General features: G+C 39.2%; 1 protein-coding gene across 1 annotated transcript in view; it reads left to right on the forward strand.

The window, feature by feature from the left end:
- Positions 1–21,261, forward strand: part of CIT (citron rho-interacting serine/threonine kinase) — a gene marked incomplete at both ends in the record, with an annotated part of 71,942 nt that overhangs the window by 12,641 nt on the left and 38,040 nt on the right. Inside the window, 9 exons of the mRNA XM_084272064.1 lie at positions 2,597–2,777; positions 10,068–10,173; positions 11,048–11,191; positions 12,496–12,615; positions 15,976–16,146; positions 16,402–16,455; positions 16,960–17,013; positions 18,057–18,197; positions 18,562–18,687. Coding sequence (XP_084128190.1) covers positions 2,597–2,777; positions 10,068–10,173; positions 11,048–11,191; positions 12,496–12,615; positions 15,976–16,146; positions 16,402–16,455; positions 16,960–17,013; positions 18,057–18,197; positions 18,562–18,687 — 1,097 coding nt within the window. The remainder of the gene's footprint in view (positions 1–2,596; positions 2,778–10,067; positions 10,174–11,047; positions 11,192–12,495; positions 12,616–15,975; positions 16,147–16,401; positions 16,456–16,959; positions 17,014–18,056; positions 18,198–18,561; positions 18,688–21,261) is intronic.

The raw sequence follows: 21,261 nt of genomic DNA on the forward strand, positions 1-21,261 counted from the left end.
ATTAGAGGAAACCATAGTGTGAGACACTGTTCTTTAAACTAGTTTCCCACCAGCCCCAAAGGTTTGCTGTGTCTTGCATTCAGTTTTATCTTTTTTTGCATCCATTGTTCCCCTGCTGAGTGCTTTTCATCTTTTTATGTGCATGCTGATCTTAGGCATATTTAAATTATATTTCCTTTTATGCATGTGGTTTGACTAGGAGTTCTTATTGTTGGTAAGAGGAAAGACTTTTAATTGCAAGGGCTTGAAGATGACTCTTAAGATTTTCTTAGTGAATTTCTGGTGAGAAGTAAGGCACTAGATCACTATCAAAGATGAAATTATCTGTCAGGCTCTGAGGAATGTGTAACAGGGTTGTTACAGCATTTCAAAAGGGCTGCTACGTTGCGTTTTGCTCTCTCTTTAAGAAAGATTCTAGACTTCCCCAGACAAAGTGAATAGTTTGCTGTTTTCTCTATTACTTTACCTCATAGACAATATCTGTCTTCAAAGACAACGTTAAAAGCCCCGTAGCAACCCCTTGCTGCAAGAGGATGTGCAGAGCTCTTCCAGCAGAGGTTCTAAATGGAAAAAAAAAAAAAAGAAGAATTCCTGAACTTCTCCTTCTCTGCTGTGAATTAACTTTAACTTTGGGCTTATATTTGCACTAGAGATGACATACTTACAAACTGTTTTCTGTTGCTTCTCTGTGTTTAATCATTAAGAGCATATGAAAGAGTAGCTGGACATTATCCTGATCTTAAATGAATTAAAAAAAAAATACGGTTCCTAATCAACAGTCTGCATTCCAACATCATGTTTACAGTACATAAACGTCAGCATTATATTGGATCTAAATTTATATTATAACCAATAAAATAGCAGGTATTAATAAATTCATGTTATTGACAGAAAATATAAATGCTCTAGAGGCAGTAAGTAAAGCTGCTTACTGCAGAACCTATTTAATTTGTATATTTTCCCCATTTATCTCATTCTAATGTACTTGGAACTACTGTACGTGAGCAGCATCCTATCTGCTTCATGGAATTTCTTCTCACTTCCCTGCCTGGGAGCAGCGTCAGAACAGCTCCTGGGGGAGCTGCTAACAAAGCCCGTGTGCTTGTGATTCCCTAGTTTACACAGTCGGGTTATTTTTAATGATTTTTTGGGGGGGGAGGGGTGCGGGCTGTTAATGCAGGTCTGGTGGGTAGTTTAACTGTACATTTGTCTAGAGAATGAAGAGTTAAAAAGCAGGCTGTGAAAGGCTTTGGCATCCTAGAGGGAGCTAGCAAGCTCCAGCCGTGACTCATTCTGCCCGTGTCAGTCAGATAAGCATCAGCATCTGTCACGAATGCAGGCAGGTAGGGTTAAACTCCGAGCATGCAGAGAGTGAGGAGCAGGGAGCCTGCACTGCAGGGGTTGTAATGTTTGTTCCCGGTTCTTCAGTTCTCATCAGCCCTTCAGCTACAGGAGATCTATACTGGATCCATGGTAACGGTTTTAGCACACTACACTTCCATCAGCTTGTGACAATGGGCTGTGTTCTAGTTGCTGACTGAAGAGCTGTCTCCTTTATAGAGCAAAAAAGAGATTAGTTGATTTGCAGTGAGTGAGGACCTCAGTGATGAAATACATTAAATATATCTTAGGAAACGTGATGTGATGAGGCAGGAGGTGCAGGGCAGGCTTGTGCATTCATGCCTTTCATACACGTAGCTAAGCCAGCAGGTAGCTCGGGTGCTGCACATCATTGAGAAGAACTCCTCCTTTTGTTCTGTTGGTTAATTAAACCCAAGCAAACACCAGAAAATCAGCTGAAATTAAACAACTGCTTAACAAGTTAAGTGGTACTAATTTAGAAATTATAGTAAGAAATACATTGTAATTCCTGCTATTTATACCTCTCTTCAGAGCTGATTGTACCAGAGCCAGACTGCAGTGGTGTCCCGACAAGAGTTCCAGATCTTTAGCAACCTCTTTTAGAAAAATTAAATCTTACTGATATTTCTTCCCTTCCTAAGGATCAATTAGCTTTTAGTAGCTGTAATTTTTTAGAATCTGCTCAGAGAAAGACTAGTTTGCTGTTCACTAGAAGCCCATGCTGTGAAGATTCTCGGTGGTATTAAGGGGTAGATATATCCCTTAGCTGACTAGCAAAGGATTAGGCTATATTCTCATGTAATATCACTAATTGGATAGGTTGGAGACATTTTCTAGCTGAATCAGAGTTGGATTACTTTTAGCCATATTACAGTAAAGATTTTTATTAGCCTGGTGCTTTGATTTGATTCAGTGCCTGTGTTTAAAAAAAAACCCTAACCTGAAAAAAGAAACCCCAATAACCAAAGCCCAACAATCTCAAAGCCCCAACCGAAACCCCAGTCCAATCAGTGTGGGAGACATTCTGCCTGCAGAGTGGTAGCCATGTTGGTAGCTTAAGGGTTAATCTCTTGTTGCTGTAATACGATTTGAGAGCAGCAGCTCAGTCTGCTTGTGTTAGCAAGATTAAAAGCAGGAGCTGCAGTGCCATTGCAAGCACTGAATGAGTGGGACTGTTGCAGAGTGAACTGTAGCTGAATTTTATCTTTTCTTCTTGCATTTTTTTTTCCACCAGCTCCTCCCCCCTTCGTTCCTACTCTCAAGTCTGATGATGACACCTCAAATTTTGATGAACCAGAGAAGAATTCGCGGGTTTTATCCTCTGCGCGGCAGCTGAGCCCAGCTGGCTTCTCGGGGGAAGATTTGCCGTTTGTGGGGTTCTCGTTCATCAAGGCGTTAGGGATCCTCAGACCAGAGTAAGTAGGAATTATTGCTTAGGTGGATCGGAGTGTTGGGGAAATGCAAAGGTCTGTTACAGTGAGGATGGTGTGTGTGTGTGTGTGTTTGTGTGTAGAAGCTGTTTTGACTGGCCTGTACTCTGCTTTAGGAAAGCAGATAGATTCTGGCTTTATCTGTTGCTGCTGTGGCTTGCGTGTGTCCTACCATTCTATGATTATTTCTGAGGTGAGGGAGAGGAAAAGATTGATTCTGTAACAGTTATTGTCAGTTATTGTCAACATTGTTTTTTGAATACTTTGAATTAGTTGTTGCTGTTAACCAGGGAGCAGTAGGTGATTTCATTTCTGATATTGCAGATCCTTGAAAAAAGGAGAATACTGAGGAGTTCAAAGATGGAAAAGGGGGTTTGCTATTTTATTGGGTTAGAGAGTGGGCACCAAGTGCTGGGGATGTGTAAGGCTGAATCAGTGATCCACAGAAATGGAGCTCCACGAAGCTGGGAATGTGCAGTGGTGGGTCAGTGAATGAGAGATGGAGCTTCACGGCAGCTGACGGTGCTGTTGTGTCAAGTTAAATATGAAGACTGCTGTATTGTGTGTTAAGAGACTGGAGACTCAAATGAAGCATGCAGGGTTTGTGTCTGTGTAGGGAGGTAAAGATCTAGAAGAAATGGTTTTCAGTTGGAAGAAAGCATGCTTTCTGGGAGAAAGGAGTCAGAGAAAAAGAAGAATATAAATATATGGTATAAACCATTTGGTGTGGTGGGTGGTTAGTTTCTGATGACAGGGCTTTGAAAAAGTATTAGTGCAGTCCATTAAGTTGAGAAGTCCTTACCTTAGTATCATGAGGCCTCTCAGGAATACAATGGCTTTAGCTGGGTTACTGACTCAATGCACTAAGGCACTGTGGTTTTGTGTCAACCATTGTTCATTGCTGCTAGTAAGTTCCCTTAAGGGACTTTATTGTCAATCTGCCTTAATCAAGTTTTTGGGTTTTTTGTCATATTGGTTGTGATACTTGGTCTGTGATAAGTGTGTAACCAAATCTGGTGATACTGTTGACGTCTTTGATCTTGCCTACGCTGTGAATCAAGGTTATATGATGGTTATGTCAGTAATAAAAAAGGAATCTTTGGCTGTCCCTCCTCAGCAGAGTTGCTTTTATGACAAAAGAGAAAGGAGAGGAGAGGACATAACAACTAAAAAGTATTCTTGTGGTAAAATGGTCTAATATCATCTGCAGAATTAGAAAATGGAACGTTACATCTGTCTAAGCTGGGGTTAAAATCTATCTTGATTTGAAAGTGAAATAACTTATGGTGTTATCTTTTCTGCCTGGGGAACTGCAATCCATCTATCAAGGCTACATGACCATTCATGTAACAGTCAGAAGAGGCTCAACAGTGACTACAGATGTATGGTAAAAATGTGTATGTAACTGGGGGTCCAGCACTAGAACTGAGGAGGAGCGTGAGGTAAAGTCTCAGGAGCAGTGGTGTAACTGTGCTGGAGGTTGAAGGCTGAAAAGTCATAAAGATACAGCAGGCTGACTGCTATGCTTTCTTTGTGGAGCTAGTTCCAAAGATGCGTGTTGAAGTTATATTTGAATTTTAGTAATAGATGAGAAGGGGTACATCAAAAAGAATACAGAGATCAATGTGCTCTGGAGGAATTCTGATGGAAGTAAAATTTCTGCTTGGTGTGGCCTGTTTTTTTTCCTGAACTGGAACAGAAAGACATCATATACTATTTTTTTCCCTGAAATAATTTTAATGCAAGTAGATCTTAGTGATTTTTGTGTTTGAATGAGATCTCGATAAATGCACTTGGATGTTTGTAGCAGTAAATCCTTACATTTTGTTCTGTGAAGGTGATATGGCAAAGAGAGTATGGAAGCTTGAAAATACCTGGATTTTAATGGTGCAGTGACTAGTTTATTCTCAATATCACTGCAAAAAAGGGTCATTAAGGTAGCTTTTTACTTATAAAATGCTGTGTGGTGAATGCTTTGCTTCAGGAAATAAAGTAGTTTCTGTCCATGCTAGCTTGAATATCAAATTTTAGATGGGGAAGAGAAGAGTAGATGGGGTATAGGCTTATCTGTTGTGAATCCTGGGATATCTTCTCTGGAAGGTCCTAAGACATCAAGTTTATCAGTCCAGAATTTTTCTTCTTAAAATCTTTCCTCTGAAAGTCTAATCTTTATGGTTGCTAAGTGATGCAGATCTGTTTTCCTGTGTCTGCAGCATGATAGCTCTAATGCCTCTAGTGCTGCTCATAGTTAGGCCAGGCAACTGCAGCATGCCATTAACAAGGTCCTTGAAACTTTAATTGCTTTTAATTTGAAGACTGTCAAGCTATGACATCTAGGTTTATGCTCTTGCCCTTGGTCACTGGACAGTGGGCAGCCATCACAGAGGTAGGAATTATGAATACTTCAGAGAAAGGACAGTTCAAAAAAATTGCACAGAAGAAGGATAGTTCTCCCTTCCATTCTCCTCTTTCTCTCAATCATTTAGGTTTAGAAAGGTTCACCTAAGTCACTTAGACCTGTTGTCAGAAATGATCTAGTTGGTGTGTAGTTTAGAAGGGTCCATTGAATGAAAATGTTCTGTATCTTGTCCCATGTCATGAGTTTTGGGATTAATTTGTGACCCTATAACAAATGTGAGATCTAGCAAAAGACCAAAAGGTGTGGCAATAATGTGTGGTAGGATGCAATCAGGAGAAATCAAGGACATTGCTTATGTCATAGGTTCCTGTACTAGCAAAGTGTTCATTAAATAAATCTCCTGTATGATTCTATGAACAGGAATCAGGCTGCAGAGAAGGATCAGCTAACTCCTCCTCCCATTATGGCCTCTGAATTCTTGATTTGGGGGAGAAATGCCTGTTTGGCTGAAATCTGGCCACTGGTTTGGCTGTGAGTGTGTGACTGTGACAAGATAACAGGCAACTGAGAGTTTAATTCCATTAAAAGCCAGCCCCACCTTACTTCCTGTCCCTAACTGTGGCTGATCTCCAGTGCTTAGAACAAATGAGAAAAACCCTCAGGTGCCAGAAATATGCATCAAGTGGTGAAAGAAAATTGTTCTTGTCCTTTGCAGGTGACTAGCAGATGCCCTAAGGCATAAAGTAAATACATTATAAATCCAGGGGCAATCAAGTATACCATAATACCTAATAAAAATCTAATAAAATATAAGAAAATACTTAATAGAAAATAACTACCTAATTAAAAAAATATTAATGGATGTAAAATTTTGCTTGCCTCTGGCCTCTCTTAGGCTGGAGTAAGGAGCTCAAAGGGCCTGACTTCTCATACAAAACTTAATACACAATACTTGCTAATACAGTCACCCTAAAGGCCAACAGTGGGACCTAATCTCAGTTGCTGATACAGGGGTTTATTATTTTTTTTAAATTATCTATTGTGATATCATAAACATGACCCTGGTAAGGCTTGAATTCTGGTCTGAGAGGCTTTGGCACATGTTCAAGGCCAGGTTGGATGGGGCCCTGGGCAGCCTTGTGTAGCTCCAGGCCTGGAGGTTGGTGTCCCTGCCTGTGGCAGGGGGTTGGAGCTCTGTGATCCTTGGGGTCCCTTCCAACCCAGACCATTCTATGATTCTATGATTCTATTCCTAAGAAGTGGTATTTCTCAAGATTTGTTTGTTTGAATTTTCAAATTTGGTAGGGATTTCTGATTGTCACGATAAAACACTGAGAGTTAAACCAGACCATCCTTCCAAAAAGAAGGACCACAGATTTCTACCAACAGTTTGTTGGATTCTGGTAAACTCTTTCCCCAAAGATAGATGAAAGAGGAAGCAGAGGGTGAGCATACCAAAAATACGCTTTGCTTCAGCTAGCTCTATTCACAGATTGATGGTATCACTGTTTGGTTTTGGTTGGGTTTTTTTTAGGCCTGAGCAAGCATTTAGGAGGGGGCGGAAGGTACAGATGAGTATAATGCTAAAAAGAATAGAGCATGAGGGACGGGGGATGAGATTATAGGCATGTTGTGTGGGGGCCAGGATTAGGACAGATGGTGTCAATCGTTGTGAGAAGGAAGAAGCACAGGTGAGTTGGGGGTTTATGAGAGTGGCATAAAAGGATAAAGGAAGGTATGATGCATAAGAGAGGTTAAGGTACATGTTTGAGCTCTCAGATTCCTCTTACAGCTTTTCCTATACTTACACTTTCTTCTTCTTCATCTCAGCCCCGTTAAGGCTGGGGAGCTTTATGCAACCAGCACCATTTCTGGTAGCTCTGCTGGTTGAGGCTGTTGCTGATCTAGCTGTGAAATCACTAGACAGCTGTAAGTTAATTTGTTTTTAGTCATGCAGGAGGTGCTTGTTTTGAAAGTAAATTGGCACAGCTAGTGCTACCAGGGCTTGGTACTATGGACTTGACTTTGGTTTTTTTTTTTTAATCTTTCATTGCAATTTGCTTGATGTATTCTGGTTACCTTTTGTTAATCCTTTTTTCACACTTCAGAGGAAACAGCAGAAACTGTTTTGTTGTGCTAAGAGAATTGATCCAGATGTAGCAGTTAATTAAATGAAGCACACGGAGATGGTACCAGCCTGAATGAAGGCTTTACATCATGGCTTTTGATGTTAGATTGTGTGTGTTTAATTTCTGAGATGATGCTGACTGAGGAAGAATGGAAGTGCCCCAGCAATGTGGGTACTTTCCACCTTGTCGTGCTGCATTGAGAGCTTATATCACCATGACAAGACTTATTAGTCAGTATTCCATTTCTCTTGATTCCCTCTGTTTTGCCCTCTTTCTGGTACCTTGAAGGTTGTATGGATGTTCTTGAAGTTGTTCTAATGTAATTTGTACACAGGGGAAGGACGTCTCAAACTGTGTCCCCAGTCCTAACCACAATCCACTTCACCTGGGGATCAGATGTACTGTTTCCATGGCAAGAAAGTTGTCCTGTCACCAGGCCATATATTTCAAAGGAATTTCTTTCTCCCTTTGGACAGGGATGAGGGAGAAAGATTGTAGTTCTAGTTTGTAGCCTTCTCCTTCCTCACAAAACTGACACCAACCCTGAGGAGCAGCTCCCTCTACAGTCACCGAATGAAATTCAAACTTCGGTCGGTGCGAGAGTCTCTCCCTTGCTCTGTCCCATCGCATCCCTCCTGGCTGAACAAGGTGTCTTTGCAGAGCTTCTTGCCTGAATCTGGCCTCTTATGTCCTGTGTTGCAGTGCATGTGGATGCTTTAAGCTGGCTGGCTGGGAGAGAATTTGGAAATGCAAAATGGTGTCCCTGATACTTTTAATAGCAAATAAAATGAATAACCAAAAATAACAGATAAAATGAGCCTCTTTGGGGAGGTAAAATAGAAGCAGCAAATAAAAGCAGCTCTGTAAAGAGCTGGCTGGAGCTTTCTTTGGTAATGCTTCAGATTTTAAAAGAATAAAAGTGAAAAGGTGATGGCTAATGTTGAAACTACAATTAAAAAAAGACATGTTTTAGTCAGTATAGTTCAAACTTGTAAAGCTAAATTTTTTATTATGAAAAGGTTTTCAAACTTGTCTCAGTACCCATTTGCAGCTATTTATGTATGTTTGATTAACATTTTAAAGCAGATTCCTTCGTGTCTTTTTTAGTTAATATGAGCTTTAATTTGTATTTTTAGACTGCTTTTCTCAACTATTAATTTTTAGCCTTGTTTGTACACCCAGCTGTTAAGGGGTTTAATATGCATCTTTCTCAGATGGTTGCCTTTTCTCTGTAGGAGTACAGACATGCTTTATAAATTGATTTTTAAATAAGATAATGTGATGGATTGGACCTGGACTAAAGGAATGCTTTATAAAAACATTCACTTTTAACATTTGTTTTTTATCAAGTCCTGATCATATCTGTACTGTTGACATGTGGGATTCTTTTGTCTAAGTTTTTCCACATAAGAAATCTGAAGAAATATTAACATTTGTCCTTCCAAGGCAGAATCAGTGGATTTTGCAGTCTTTGTTGACTTGTATCAAAACAGTGTTTCCTAATAACTGCTTAGGGTGGTGGTACTGAAGGTCTGTTCGGATATGTATATGTTGCTGCAGCATTTTCACAAAAATCCATGTTTCTCTTGGTGACTCTCCTGCATGTCTGTATGGATTAAGGAGTAGATTTTTCTCAGAAAATGGTGGTGATGGAAGGAAACTTTCCTTGGTGTTAAGAAGAGACTCTGCTGCTGTGTGTGGGTGTATGGCTATATGCAGAGAGCTGCTCAAAGCTCATTTCTCTCCATGGGGATAACTGGCTGCATACCAAACTGTGGCCAGAAGAAGCAGAAAGCAATGTGTGGGCAGACTGATCTTTTATTAGCACCTTCATTGTACTTCTGTGTTTTCATCTATCAGTTAACACCGGTTCCATCATTAACTGCTTAAATATCTAGTTTGAATCATTTTATGCAAGGGAGAATGTGATTTTTAAAATTATGTTTTGATGTGTGTACCTAATTTTTTGGTTGCAAATTACAGATTTAAGACTGCAAAGCACTAAAAATATGCTCCAAAACATTGAGTGGCTTCCTATGCTGTTCTAGAGTGAATTTAGACGAGCAGAAACGGTAAACTTCTTAAATGTTGAGTTCTAATTAGACAGAAAGCTTAAGAACATGTAAATATTTTCCCCAGGTTTCTAGAATGAAATTGTTTTGAATAGTATAGTTAAGTTGTGTCTCACGAAAGGAATTACTTACAAGTGGAATTCTGAAGTTCTGCAGTGTGACTAATCATATTGATATTGATTGAGTTCGTAGGGATCATATGAATTGGGTTATGAAGGTTTCAGTTCAATTTTGATTCACAGAAGGTAACTAAGGATATTAAATTCTTCTTCCTGTGGTGCAGATTATGACATGTTAAAGTTTTTAGGGCTTTTGTACTTTGATAATTTTGAAACCTGTTTAAAAATAAGGGGTAAGGGGGGAGAAAGCAATTATCTGAAAACTTGTCATCTTTCCAAGTGGTTATGTTGCCTAAATCTATACAAGTTGTGCAGAAACGTTGCTGTGATTTATTGCTTTGCACTCTGACATAAGTCACTGTTGGAAAATATTAATATTGTAACTAGAAGTACACATGGATTATTTAATAATGATGGACTGTCATCAGGTTATACGATATGTTTGATCTGAAATGATGGCTGTTAGACTGTCATTGCTGCACCTTTCTTTTATCCTGGTATAAGTAGGTACCCAGTGACTTTTACCAAGGCTGCATAAATGCAGATTTCTGGGCCTTTTGCTTGTATTCATGTGCTGTTTGGCTTTGCTCTTGTAGATCTGTTTTTTCAAGTGTGGATTCTCCAGTCAAGGTCAGCTCCATGGAAAAGAAACTTCTTCTCAAGAGCAAAGAACTCCAAGACGCCCAGGACAAGTGTCACAAGGTATTTATTTATGCGATTGGCCATCTCCATTGGTCCAGGAATCTGCAACCACTGTATGTCCAGGGATCTGTCAGATGCTGCTGATCATCCAGACTCATGGTGGGCAAAGTGCTTTACCTTCAGTGAGGAAGCATCCTGTCCAGTACAAAGGGAGATGAATTTAGGCCACGCTGTTGCTCTAGATACTTTTATCTTAACAAGAAGTGGCTCTGGATTTTAAACAGTCCTTTTCTCAGCGTGACACAGACGACTGCTTCTTCCTGCAGGCCGTGCCTCTTCATCATATGCACAATTGCAGCAGTACTGTTCTGAGGTTTTCTTCCTAACTCATCAGCTTCTACTTACATAACTGTTGTCACGTCACTGGTTATGGTGATCGTCTTGTAGCAGTTGCTGTGCTCCAATAAAGGGAACCCGGTGGAGTTGTTTAAAACTTACTGCTTTCTTGAGACTTTTATGAGAGTTCGATCACTTTACTCCCTGCTCTGTTCTGGATTTGACCATTTGCTCTCCTGTCAAGGAGATGGGGGAAAACCATCTTCTGGTCCAGCATGGATTTGGGATAAGGTTAAAGTGACACATCTCTGCAAGTCAGGTGAAAAATGGTTGTGTCTTCTTTGCTAACTGGGGTTCGAAGAATGACTGAATATGAACAAGCAGCTTGAATGAATGGGGTGACTTAGACTTACTACTTGTCCTTAAGAAGAACTGTGCATTCCTGGAGCAGAGACAATGGTATCGGAATTTAAACAACATTTGGAGAAATATAGCTAGAAGTCTCTTGGAGACAAATTCCTTGCAAACAGAGCTCTGAAAGTAGCAGTTAACAAAGCTTTTAAAGGCCCCTTTTATAACCTCTTGATATTTATTGCAGATGGAGCAGGAAATGACGCGGTTGCACCGGAGAGTGTCAGAGGTGGAGGCTGTACTTAGCCAAAAGGAGGTGGAACTGAAAGCCTCTGAGACCCAGCGATCCCTCCTGGAGCAGGACCTGGCCACCTATATCACAGAATGCAGTGTGAGCCCTTACACCAGCCCTTTCAGCTCTGAAGGCTTGAAGTCTGGTGGTCTTTGCCTTTCTCTGCCATCATGGTTTCAGTGGGGTACTTGATGGAGAGAAAATATGTGAGAGGATCTGTTGAATATGGAGCAGAGGCGTGCTTGATAGTTTTATTCAAACACTGTTTTGTGGTCATGTGCTTAGAACGTACAGGAATAACTACTGTCCTGGTCTTGCTGAAGCTATTTGTGATGTGGGTGTGCTAGAACATACTTGGATTTGATGACTTGCAGGTTTCTTAGCCAGAAGAGGATGAGGCCTAATCAATGCCTAGGCAGAAATCTTCAGGGACAAATAAAAAGCTTAGAAAATGATGGTGTTGCCTCCATCTGTGGCATTCTGAGGTCAGGATTGATCCAGTTCCCCAGCATAATGTCAGGGATGATGCTAGGACAGGTGCTATTTTTCAGATAGAAGATAAAAATGAGACTTAAAACTCTGTCTTCAAAGATCACTTGGCATTTTTCAGGGGAGCTGGAGTGTCTGCCCAGTTGTCCTGGCAAGGTTCCAGTGAGGATATTTTCATTCGAGTTAATGTTCTCTGCGTTTTCAGTTGGATGTAATATTCTATTTCCTCTCTGGTACCAAGAACAAAAATCCAGATAATACTCTGTTTCTGAGAATTTAAAAGCATTTCTGAATGGTTTGTTTAGTGGGAAGTATGTATTAAATCAGCGCTGATTCCTATACCAAATGCTAGTATGTAAATAAAGTTTGCATCTTTTTACTGAAGAAAAGTATACATTTGCTAGGAGGACCACTGATCTGTCAGAATTTGCAGGTAAGGTATGTGGTGAGATACAAAGAACAGAAGACCTGCTTCTGTAAGAAGTTTAATGATGGATTTAACTTGCTTAACAGCAATGAGAAAAATGCATGGGCTTGTTAGTAACGTGCAATTGAAGGATTGTATCTAGGTTGTGAATTAATAGCACTAGATAAAGTATATATGTGCTGTCAATAATAGATGCCTTTAGTGGTCTCTGATTGGTTTTTGATTCTAAACCTGATGTGAGGAAGTGGAGATTTGAACTAAGATTTCAGTGTAGTAAACAGTGTTTGTAAAATAGGCTGCTGCTGCCCACATAGGAGCAGCACTGGCCATGAATGCCTTTAGGGTTCCATCGCTGGTGCCTCAGGTTCTTGGTTTATTTTGTAAACGCCTCATGACAGTCAGTTAGGCATTTCTGTAGCTGAAGATCTGTATTATACAGCCATCTGAAAACCCAAAGACTACGTATTGAACATTTTGCTTTCTGCAGAGCTTAAAGCGAAGCCTGGAGCAGGCCCGGATGGAGGTGTCTCAGGAAGATGATAAGGCACTACAACTACTTCATGATATCAGAGAGCAAAGCCGAAAACTGCAAGAGATCAAAGAACAGGTATACCTGATTCTTCAGGGAGCAGAGTGGCTATTGACAACTAGGCATTCTTGGCATATTCCAGCCCTGTTGCCAGGAGTACCTTTTATGTTGGTAGGCTGTGATGACTCCCAATCTGTGTGTTTTCACATGGTTTCTTAAACAAAATAGGAAGCAAAAAAATTACTTTTTTGTATCTATTGCAAGCACAAGTCCTGAAGGTACTTTTTCTGTAAAACCAGATTAGGAGAAAGTTGCAATGCTTTAGTAATATGCTGCATTAGAAATGAACTGTCCATTTTAAATGGTCAAGCCCACAAGAAGTTCATGAATCTTCACCTGAGAGAGAACTGAGCTAATCATAATTTCGTGTGGGTTTTTATTCCTTCTTATCTGACCATTTCAAATGCTTAATAGTCTTTCAAAATAGAATCTGTGTTGCCTAACTTCTTTTCCTAATTTAATCTGTTTGCAAAGTAGATGTTCATAATTTTTTTTCCACCAGAAGAATGTTGAAAATTCATTAATCCATACAATTGTTCATAAGGAAAAAAATGTCAAAATGAAATGAAACTATGGTGACAAATGTGGACATTTTTAGGATTTAAAATGGCCTACAAGACAGAACCCATTCAGTTTTAAGAATGAATAGTAATGTATTGAGAAAAAGAAATCTAAATTTGCTATGGTGTTAAAACAATTCTTTGCAATTATCTGTTGTTCTTCATCTTCAAAGCACTTTGCAAACATTAACTGACTAATTCCACAGTGTTTCAGAGAAGGAAGCCCAGAAACCTTGGTAATAATTCTCCAGACATGAGCAGTTCTTATGTAAAAGTAATGCAATGCAAAAACAACCCTCTGGATGTAGCAGGCCTCCATAGACCTCTCCACAGCATTCTTCTGGGTGCTTGTTTTATGTAATACAAGGGATCTAAAGCTCAGTACTCTCTGTTCTGGTGTTTCGTTAGCAAAGTTGCTTTAAATACTGAAATGCAGAGCTTTTTTTGGTGATGAAAAGTATCTATAGTTTCTTGGACAGTACAGACATATGGACCAAAGGAAAAATAATGCAAGGAATTTTTAATCAAATATTTTTGTCCCAGAATATTTTAATTTGTGTTACGAAGATTCATGATGACATAAAAGGCAGTTTAGGTCTACAAATGGATCTGTAATATCCTGCAGACTTTCATATCTGGGGGATCTTCTGAGATACCTGAAACCCATGTGCAAGAACACTCCAACAAAATGTGCAGAGGTGCTTTTGCTGACTCTTAGCAGCAGGTGGATCTTAGCCACTAGACACTTGGATCATTAAGAGGGAACTGGGGGGTGAGAGAGAACTGGTGAAATAAAAAAATTAAAAATATCAACCCAAATAATTAGGCATTTAGTATTTTCAGGGCAAGACTGTAGGCTCAGCTTAACCCCAGGTACTTGAGTAAATGAGTGTGATGGGCTTGAGGGGGTTTTTGGTTTGCTTTTTAACTGAACCTGTGATCTGGTCATTACTCAATGAAGACTCATTTGAATGCATGAACTTGTAACAAATAAGAACCTATCTTTTTTTAAGACCTGCTGATTTGTATGCAGCTACCATGATGGGTATATGCCATCAGGTATATGCCCTGAGTTTTGTCTGTTAATATGGGCTTAAGTACATCTTGATAGTTTTTAAACTATGACCAATGCATATACAAGAGGTATTATTCTGTGTCACCTTGAGTTATGCAGCCCGTTGCTCTGACCTGACCATGAGATTTATTCAAAGATAGTCTTACAAATTCAAGAAACAGGAAAAAGCTGAAATATTACTGATTATCTCCTCTTCTTTCTTTTCTCCCTCCCCATTTTCCTCCCTTCCCAAACACTTGTTTTCAGTGGCAACTATAGTCATACCTTTAGTTCTTTGGTCAACTGTTTGCTGATAGAAAAGCCAAATATTTTAGGAAGTTTTAATGAATTGAGATTCCTGAGCAGAACATGTATTCCTTCAAACCATTCTGCCTTTTTTATTCACAAATATATTTGTATGAAATGAATATTTGAGTTAGTGTATGCTCACTTATAATAATAAGGCTCTAATTCTTTCTGGCAAGGAAATAAGATCATCTGTAGAGTGACCAACTTGGAACTGTTGGTCGCCTCTTTGCCTTACAACCTGGAGAACCAATTTGGGGATTACTAACCCAGAGCCATTCTGCCATGCTCCACATAACGGAGTAGTAAAGCAATCTGTTGAGGGCCCAGGTTCTTTAAATATCAGCATAAGCTTTCTGTGTTGCTAGAGAATCACAGGCTGACATTAGGGTCAGTGTTCATGTAATCACTTGTCTAACTAAAGACAGCTGGCTGTCTGGAAGGAGTGATGACAAACCTGATTTTGTCATGAGACAGTTAGTCTTTTGAATATGGGGGTAGTCAGGCATATTGGAAGATATTAAAATGGAAAGAAAGATGGACACCCCCACTGTCAGTTCTTAATAATCTTTTTGCCTAGTTCTTGTGTATGTGCTTTCTACTTGTTTGCAGCTTCATAAAACATATTTCTTTCTTTGTTAGTTTTGTTTAGGGTAACTTTCTAAAATGTTTACATACAGGACTTAGTAAGTGGTAAATAAACTGAATAAAATTCTTTTTTTTCTAGTGAAGATACAAGAAACAATTTAATGAGCTTGTCTCAGTCTGAGTACCCAGTCTCACTGTGGTAGTCAATACAAATGTTATTTTCTTTCAACTTCCTCATCTAAATGCCTGATCTTGCAGTGTATGGGGAATCATTATTTCTGCCTATATATTTCTTCTATGGGCAATGTGATTTTTAGACAGTTTATCTAAGTTTTTAGGTTTTCTCCCATACAGAGCGATATGATCCTTTTTAACTGTCAGGAGAAAATAACTTATGGCTTGAAGCCACAGTATGCTACCCCTATGCTTCTCCTTCTTTCCTTTTACCCAAGCTGTGCAGATGTGTGGTATTTGTCATGTTATCAGCCTGAGAAAAGTATATCTTGAGAGAGCATCTGGGCATTTAGTAGAGACATCAACTCAAAGGCACATTTCTGTTTGAGAAATTAGAAAAGTAAGTAACTTATTATTTGTATGTAGATGTGTGTATGTGCTTCTGCAGAGGAGCCACTCTCAAAAAGTCAGTGTTTTGACTTTTTGAGGTATTGACTTGAAAATGGCAAGACTCAAAACACAACACCGTGGATATATTATTTTATTTAGCTCTTATTGTTTTATTTCATACTTTACTTTTCCACATTGTCTTGAATGCTTCTCTTGCCTGCAGTCAGTATTCTGGGTTCTGCTGCTCCTGTTATTTCCCCTGTTTCCTCTAAAACATCATACCTTTTCCTTCCACCACAACTCCAGGAATATCAAGCCCAAGTAGAAGAAATGAGGTTGATGATGAATCAATTAGAAGAGGATCTTATTTCAGCTCGCAGGCGTAGCGATCTTTATGAATCGGAGTTGAGAGAGTCCCGACTGGCAGCTGAAGAATTCAAACGTAAAGCTACTGAATGTCACAACAAATTGCAAAAGGTAGTTTAGGTTTCATGGGAGAGGGGGCTGATGCTTGCTTGAGTTTGCACACACAGGTTGTGATTGTGTGTCCTCTGAAGATCAGTGTGGTTTGTAAAACCAGTACAAAAGGTCTTTCCATTGTCTGCTCAAATCATGTAATTTACACGTTGTGTAAATGTTTGTGTTTAAATTGTGTGAGGTGATGACTGGAGGGAAGATAAAAGTACTACAACTCTTCCTGAGACTTTTATATATTTTATATTTAAGTTGCAGGTTAAAGATCAAGGAAAAAATGAAGCAGGAGAGTTGTATTGCAAATTGGAGAAGGTATGTTACTTGTCTCCACAAGAGTGTCTTTAGCAAGTCAGTGTTCCTATTTCATTTTACTTTATATAATTTCTTTTAAAAATCTTGGTGCAATTCACTGTTCTTTCTGATTTGATCTAAAGCTGTGTTTTCAGACTCTGTTCTTAACGCACTGTGTTCAGAAGCTGGACAAAGACAGACCATTATATATAATCTGGGTTTGGAGTTAGGTTAGGGATACATAACAGGTTTTTTGTATGAATAAAAAGTAGCAAATGGCAAATGAACTGATTCTGAGTATTTTCCCACTGAACAATCCACTTGGTGACCAAAAAATGAAATCAAGCAGAAATGAGTACGATGGGAATAGATTGGCCAAGGAGTATTTCAGTACCTTGAGATTTACAGGGAGAAACAAAGATATTTGGGAAGAGAATTAAAATAAATACAGTATCATAACTAGAGAACAATTTTTCCTTTTTGGTTTCTTGACACTCCTTTCCCCACCTTTTTATTTAACTGTAGATCAATACAGAGCAGCAGGCCAAAATCCAGGAGCTGCAAGAAAAGCTGACAAAGGTAATGTCTGGGTGGTGAAAGTGAATTTTCCACGAGATTTTCCAGTGTAACCTTAATGCAGAGGAGGGATGCACTTTGTTTTATCCTCAAAAATAGAATTAGTCATAGCATGGGGGATGATAAGGAAAAGAGGGTGGGAACTGGTTTCTGAAATCATTGGTGTTCTCAATATGCTTTTGGCTCTTGAGACATGTCAACAGTGTTTATTTTTACAAATGAAGCTGAGTCAGAAGTGGAGTAGTGTAGAGAAATTCTAATTTAAAAGGCCAGTTTGGGTATGCTGTGTGCAATGTACTGGTCCCTTGCTGCTGAAGGCAGGGTTCAGATGTTTATGGCCCACTAGTATAATACCTGTTGGACTTGGTTTAGTCTCCCAGTATGTTCTTGTTTTAATTGCAAAATCACTTTCCAGATCAGTTATTCATGTTTAAAACGTTGAATGATAAGGATTCACAACAGAATGAGTATCTCAGCAATGTAAGCTGAAGGAATTACATAGTGTTTAATGTTTGCAGTTGTGGTCAGTCCGTTGCTTAAGATGACTGTAAGAACGGTACAAGAAACTTCACTTATTGGGCTCTTTCAGCTGAAAAGGAGTTAGCATAATTCACAGAGAGAGCTTTTTGAATTGACACCTGCTGAGAGGGCTTTTTCAAGGGTTAGTGATCTGGAATACGAGTAGGAGGCCAAAACTATATAGAAATAGAGTATTTTGTGAGCTCTTTCCAAGAACTTGAGCTGAATTTGAGGGTAGACTTTACTTTCAGTATACAGAGATGAATAGAAACTTGCAGTACAGCAAGACAAACATGTAAATTTCCTGGATTATTTTGGAAACAGAAAATAACTACTTTACCAAAGTTAAAATTTGGATTCCTGCACATGTTTGTAGGTTTTCCTAATTTTAGGCTGCTAGGCCAAAGTTCTGTAGCGATTTTACACAGAATTTTGACCATCTTGAGGTTATGAACTTTTCACATACCAAGTTTGTGTGTGTTTTTCTTGTAATACCTTCACCCCACACCACCCCTTTGGACCTTTAGGCTGTGAAAGCTAGCTCAGAGGCAACTGAACTTCTTCAGAATATTCGTCAAGCAAAGGAGAGAGCTGAGAAGGAGCTGGAGAAACTGCAGAACCGGGAAGATTCTAATGAAAGCATGAAGAAGAAATTGCTCGAAGCGGAGGTGAGCAGAGAATGTCTATCTGGAGTAAATATCTTATTGTGATGTGGCTCAGTTTAGGAACCCTCATCTGAATGACTGAACAGCTTGTATTCCTGTAGTAACTATTCCTAGGAAAGTGATGTGAGACATCAGTCCATTTTCCATTAAAAGCATGTATTTCTTTAAAGAAAACAGAGAGGCTTTTTATTTTTAGTGAGGAGGCACAAAGGCCATGTGGTTAGCATAAAGGATTTGAGACATGATGAGGATCTTGAATGTAAAAGGTGTATTGACTGCTTCAGCTGACTTTTTCTAGAAACTACTCAATGCTTTGTGGTAATGCAGAGTTGGTTATCCTAAATGGTGGTTAATAATTACTCTGCAGGAACGGCGCCATTCTCTGGAGAATCAAGTGAAGAGATTAGAGACTGTAGAACGAAGAGAAAACCGTCTGAAGGAAGATATTCAAACTAAATCTCAACAGATTCAACAGATGGCAGAAAAAATTCTGGTGAGCAGAGGTGAAAATGAAATATAAAGGGTAAGAGTTTGTATGGAGGGGGTAGGAAAGGAAAGGAAGACATTGAATAAGGTGGAAGTCGATAAATAAAGGGATTTGTTTCTTGTTCCAGTCATGCTGGAGAAGGCTTAAGTGCTCAAATTCTATTTGTGCCTTTAGTTACAAACTCACTCCTGTACCTTTAGACTTAATACTACTTAAATTTCCAGTTGTGTCAGTGGGAGCACTTTTAGGTCAGCTTAGTAAGATTTAAATTCATTACCTGATGATGGTTTTGGGAGTAAAACATTCTCAGTACAGGGTTCTGCAGTAATAAAAATATTGATGTCTACCTTTTAAACTAAATTGCAAAAGAATATATATACAGGTCAGATCTACTTGAAATGCTTAAATTTTGAAGCAGAGAGAAATTAGTCATCTAAACTATTCGTCTCCAAAGATAATATTTGTCAGGAATCCATTTTCACCCACATGCCTTCTCTGCTGGCAATTTCTTGTTTCTCTCCTTGTTAAACTTATTAAATCTTTATAGCGAGTTGGTATGTCAGTCTACAGTGAACCAAGCAGAGGGTGTTTCTAATACTTCTACTTTCCTGGCACAGGAGCCATAATTTTATACTGGAATAATTAAATTAATTTTGTGTTTCTCATGAGTTCTCTTTTGGTCTTATCTATCTGATAAGGAAAAAAAAATATTACTTTTTATTGGTAGCAATCCTGAGCACAGACACAGCTGATGAAGGCCAAATGTAAGTGTAGAGCATTTGGAGTCAGCAGATGACCCATGCTTGTGCTGGCTCATAGATGCATATGTAGACTTCAGCATCAGAACCCCTGAGTGCTCTCAAGAAAAGGTAGAATCAGTTCTTCAGTACTGCTGTTTCTTTCAAATTTGTTTTGATAACATGAGTGCATGGTAAGTGGGAGACTATGGTTTTGCTGGGCACAGAGCCAACTTTGTGTTTAGAAATAGTGTAAAACTTCAGATTGTTTCATAAGCCTCTTGTGTATATTTGGGGATTGTTCCTTGGTTTTGATTACGTTCTCTGTGGAGAGGAAGAACTGGAAGGGAATGCAGAAATATCCACTAATTGTTTTAAACCATGGGATATGTTTAGCTCTTCTTATAGATAGTTTCCATGGAGTTCTGACAGAATGTTGGAGAGACACAAAAGTATGTTATAAAAAAGTCACAGGCATTGAAGAAATAATCCTACTGAGTCTTCCCTAGTCCCTTGGAGCTCTGATCTGGGAGCGCAGGGTAATAGTTTTGGGCTTGTTTTTATTTTCCTCCATGTCTACCCTGTTCCCTCAAGCTGATCTCTTCAAACACTTTTAACATTTCCTGGTATAGAAAGTGTGGAAAGCTAGAAAGGGAGCTGAAGATACAGAATTGCAGAGAATAAGGTGGAAAGTGTTGAATAAAGACATTGATTTCATGTACACTCATCTGCCTGTACCTGAGAAGTACCTGCTGATCTGCCTGTTGAATAAGAAGTAAGAAACAAGTTAGAGAAGATAATTATTACTGCTTAAAAGTGTAAATCATTGCTATGATACTAATAACTAAAGTTATTACTGAAGTTAGCACTCCATAGAGAATAGTAAGTGAGGGCTGGAATGGTAAGAGATTACCTTTTGAAGCCCACACTGGCTGTTAAGTGCCACTGCAGGAACTGGTGAAGCTTCTGCTACAATATGAGCAGTCTGATGCTGGTAACTTTGAAGCTGCTGCTGATCTGGCTGTCTGATTCTCTGCCAGGACCTGAAATGTGTGGGTTTCTGGGGGAGGTTAGTTGTCCCTCTTGTTGCTGGGAGACATATTTCAATTGCAAAAAGCACCAATCTTCGTTCCTTGCAGAAGTGTCGGGTACTAAGCACTGTAGATGACCTACTTTTGGTGAGCCTCCTTTTTGATTCTCACTTCTGGAAAAAGAGGTCTGTTGCAATTACTTGAGCAAAAAAAAAAGTCTTTGTATGTTTTGGAAGATGAGGAAGATCAGGAAAGAGAATTATGAAAAGAGCTAAAGAAGAAATATCAGGAAATTTTCCCATGCTATGCAGTAATGAAGGTAGACAGTAGTTGGGATGCATCCCAAAAACTGAACTTCTTCAATCCAAGAGTCGACCCAGTGCTAGTGTATGACAGGCTTGTATCTGCCTCTTGTTCTAAGGAAATTGTTGGAATGGCAAATATGACAATGAATGAACATGAAATTTGGAGCTCAACTCTTGCGAGGTGTCCCGTGGAAAGGTGATTATAGGTACATCCTGAATAATATGGTCAGACAGCAGAAGTGGCTAACTTCTGAGTTTCAAAATTATTTAAGTCCTTATTGTGCATGGCTCAAACTATCTGGTGTGAAGTAAAGAGGTTAGAAATATTATGGTATGTTCTACCATATATATTGCATTCTGCACTTCTCATTTTCAAAGCAATTTATAAGTAGTTATTGTGACAGCGTTTGTCTGAGGAATATAGCAAAGTAAATCCTATTCCCACTCTATGAATGTAGAATGAAAAGCACAGACAGCAGTGCCCATTATTGAGGTCTTCTGTGAGAA

Source organism: Gallinula chloropus (assembly GCF_964237585.1).
Source record: "Gallinula chloropus genome assembly, chromosome: 17".
Taxonomy (NCBI): domain Eukaryota; kingdom Metazoa; phylum Chordata; class Aves; order Gruiformes; family Rallidae; genus Gallinula; species Gallinula chloropus.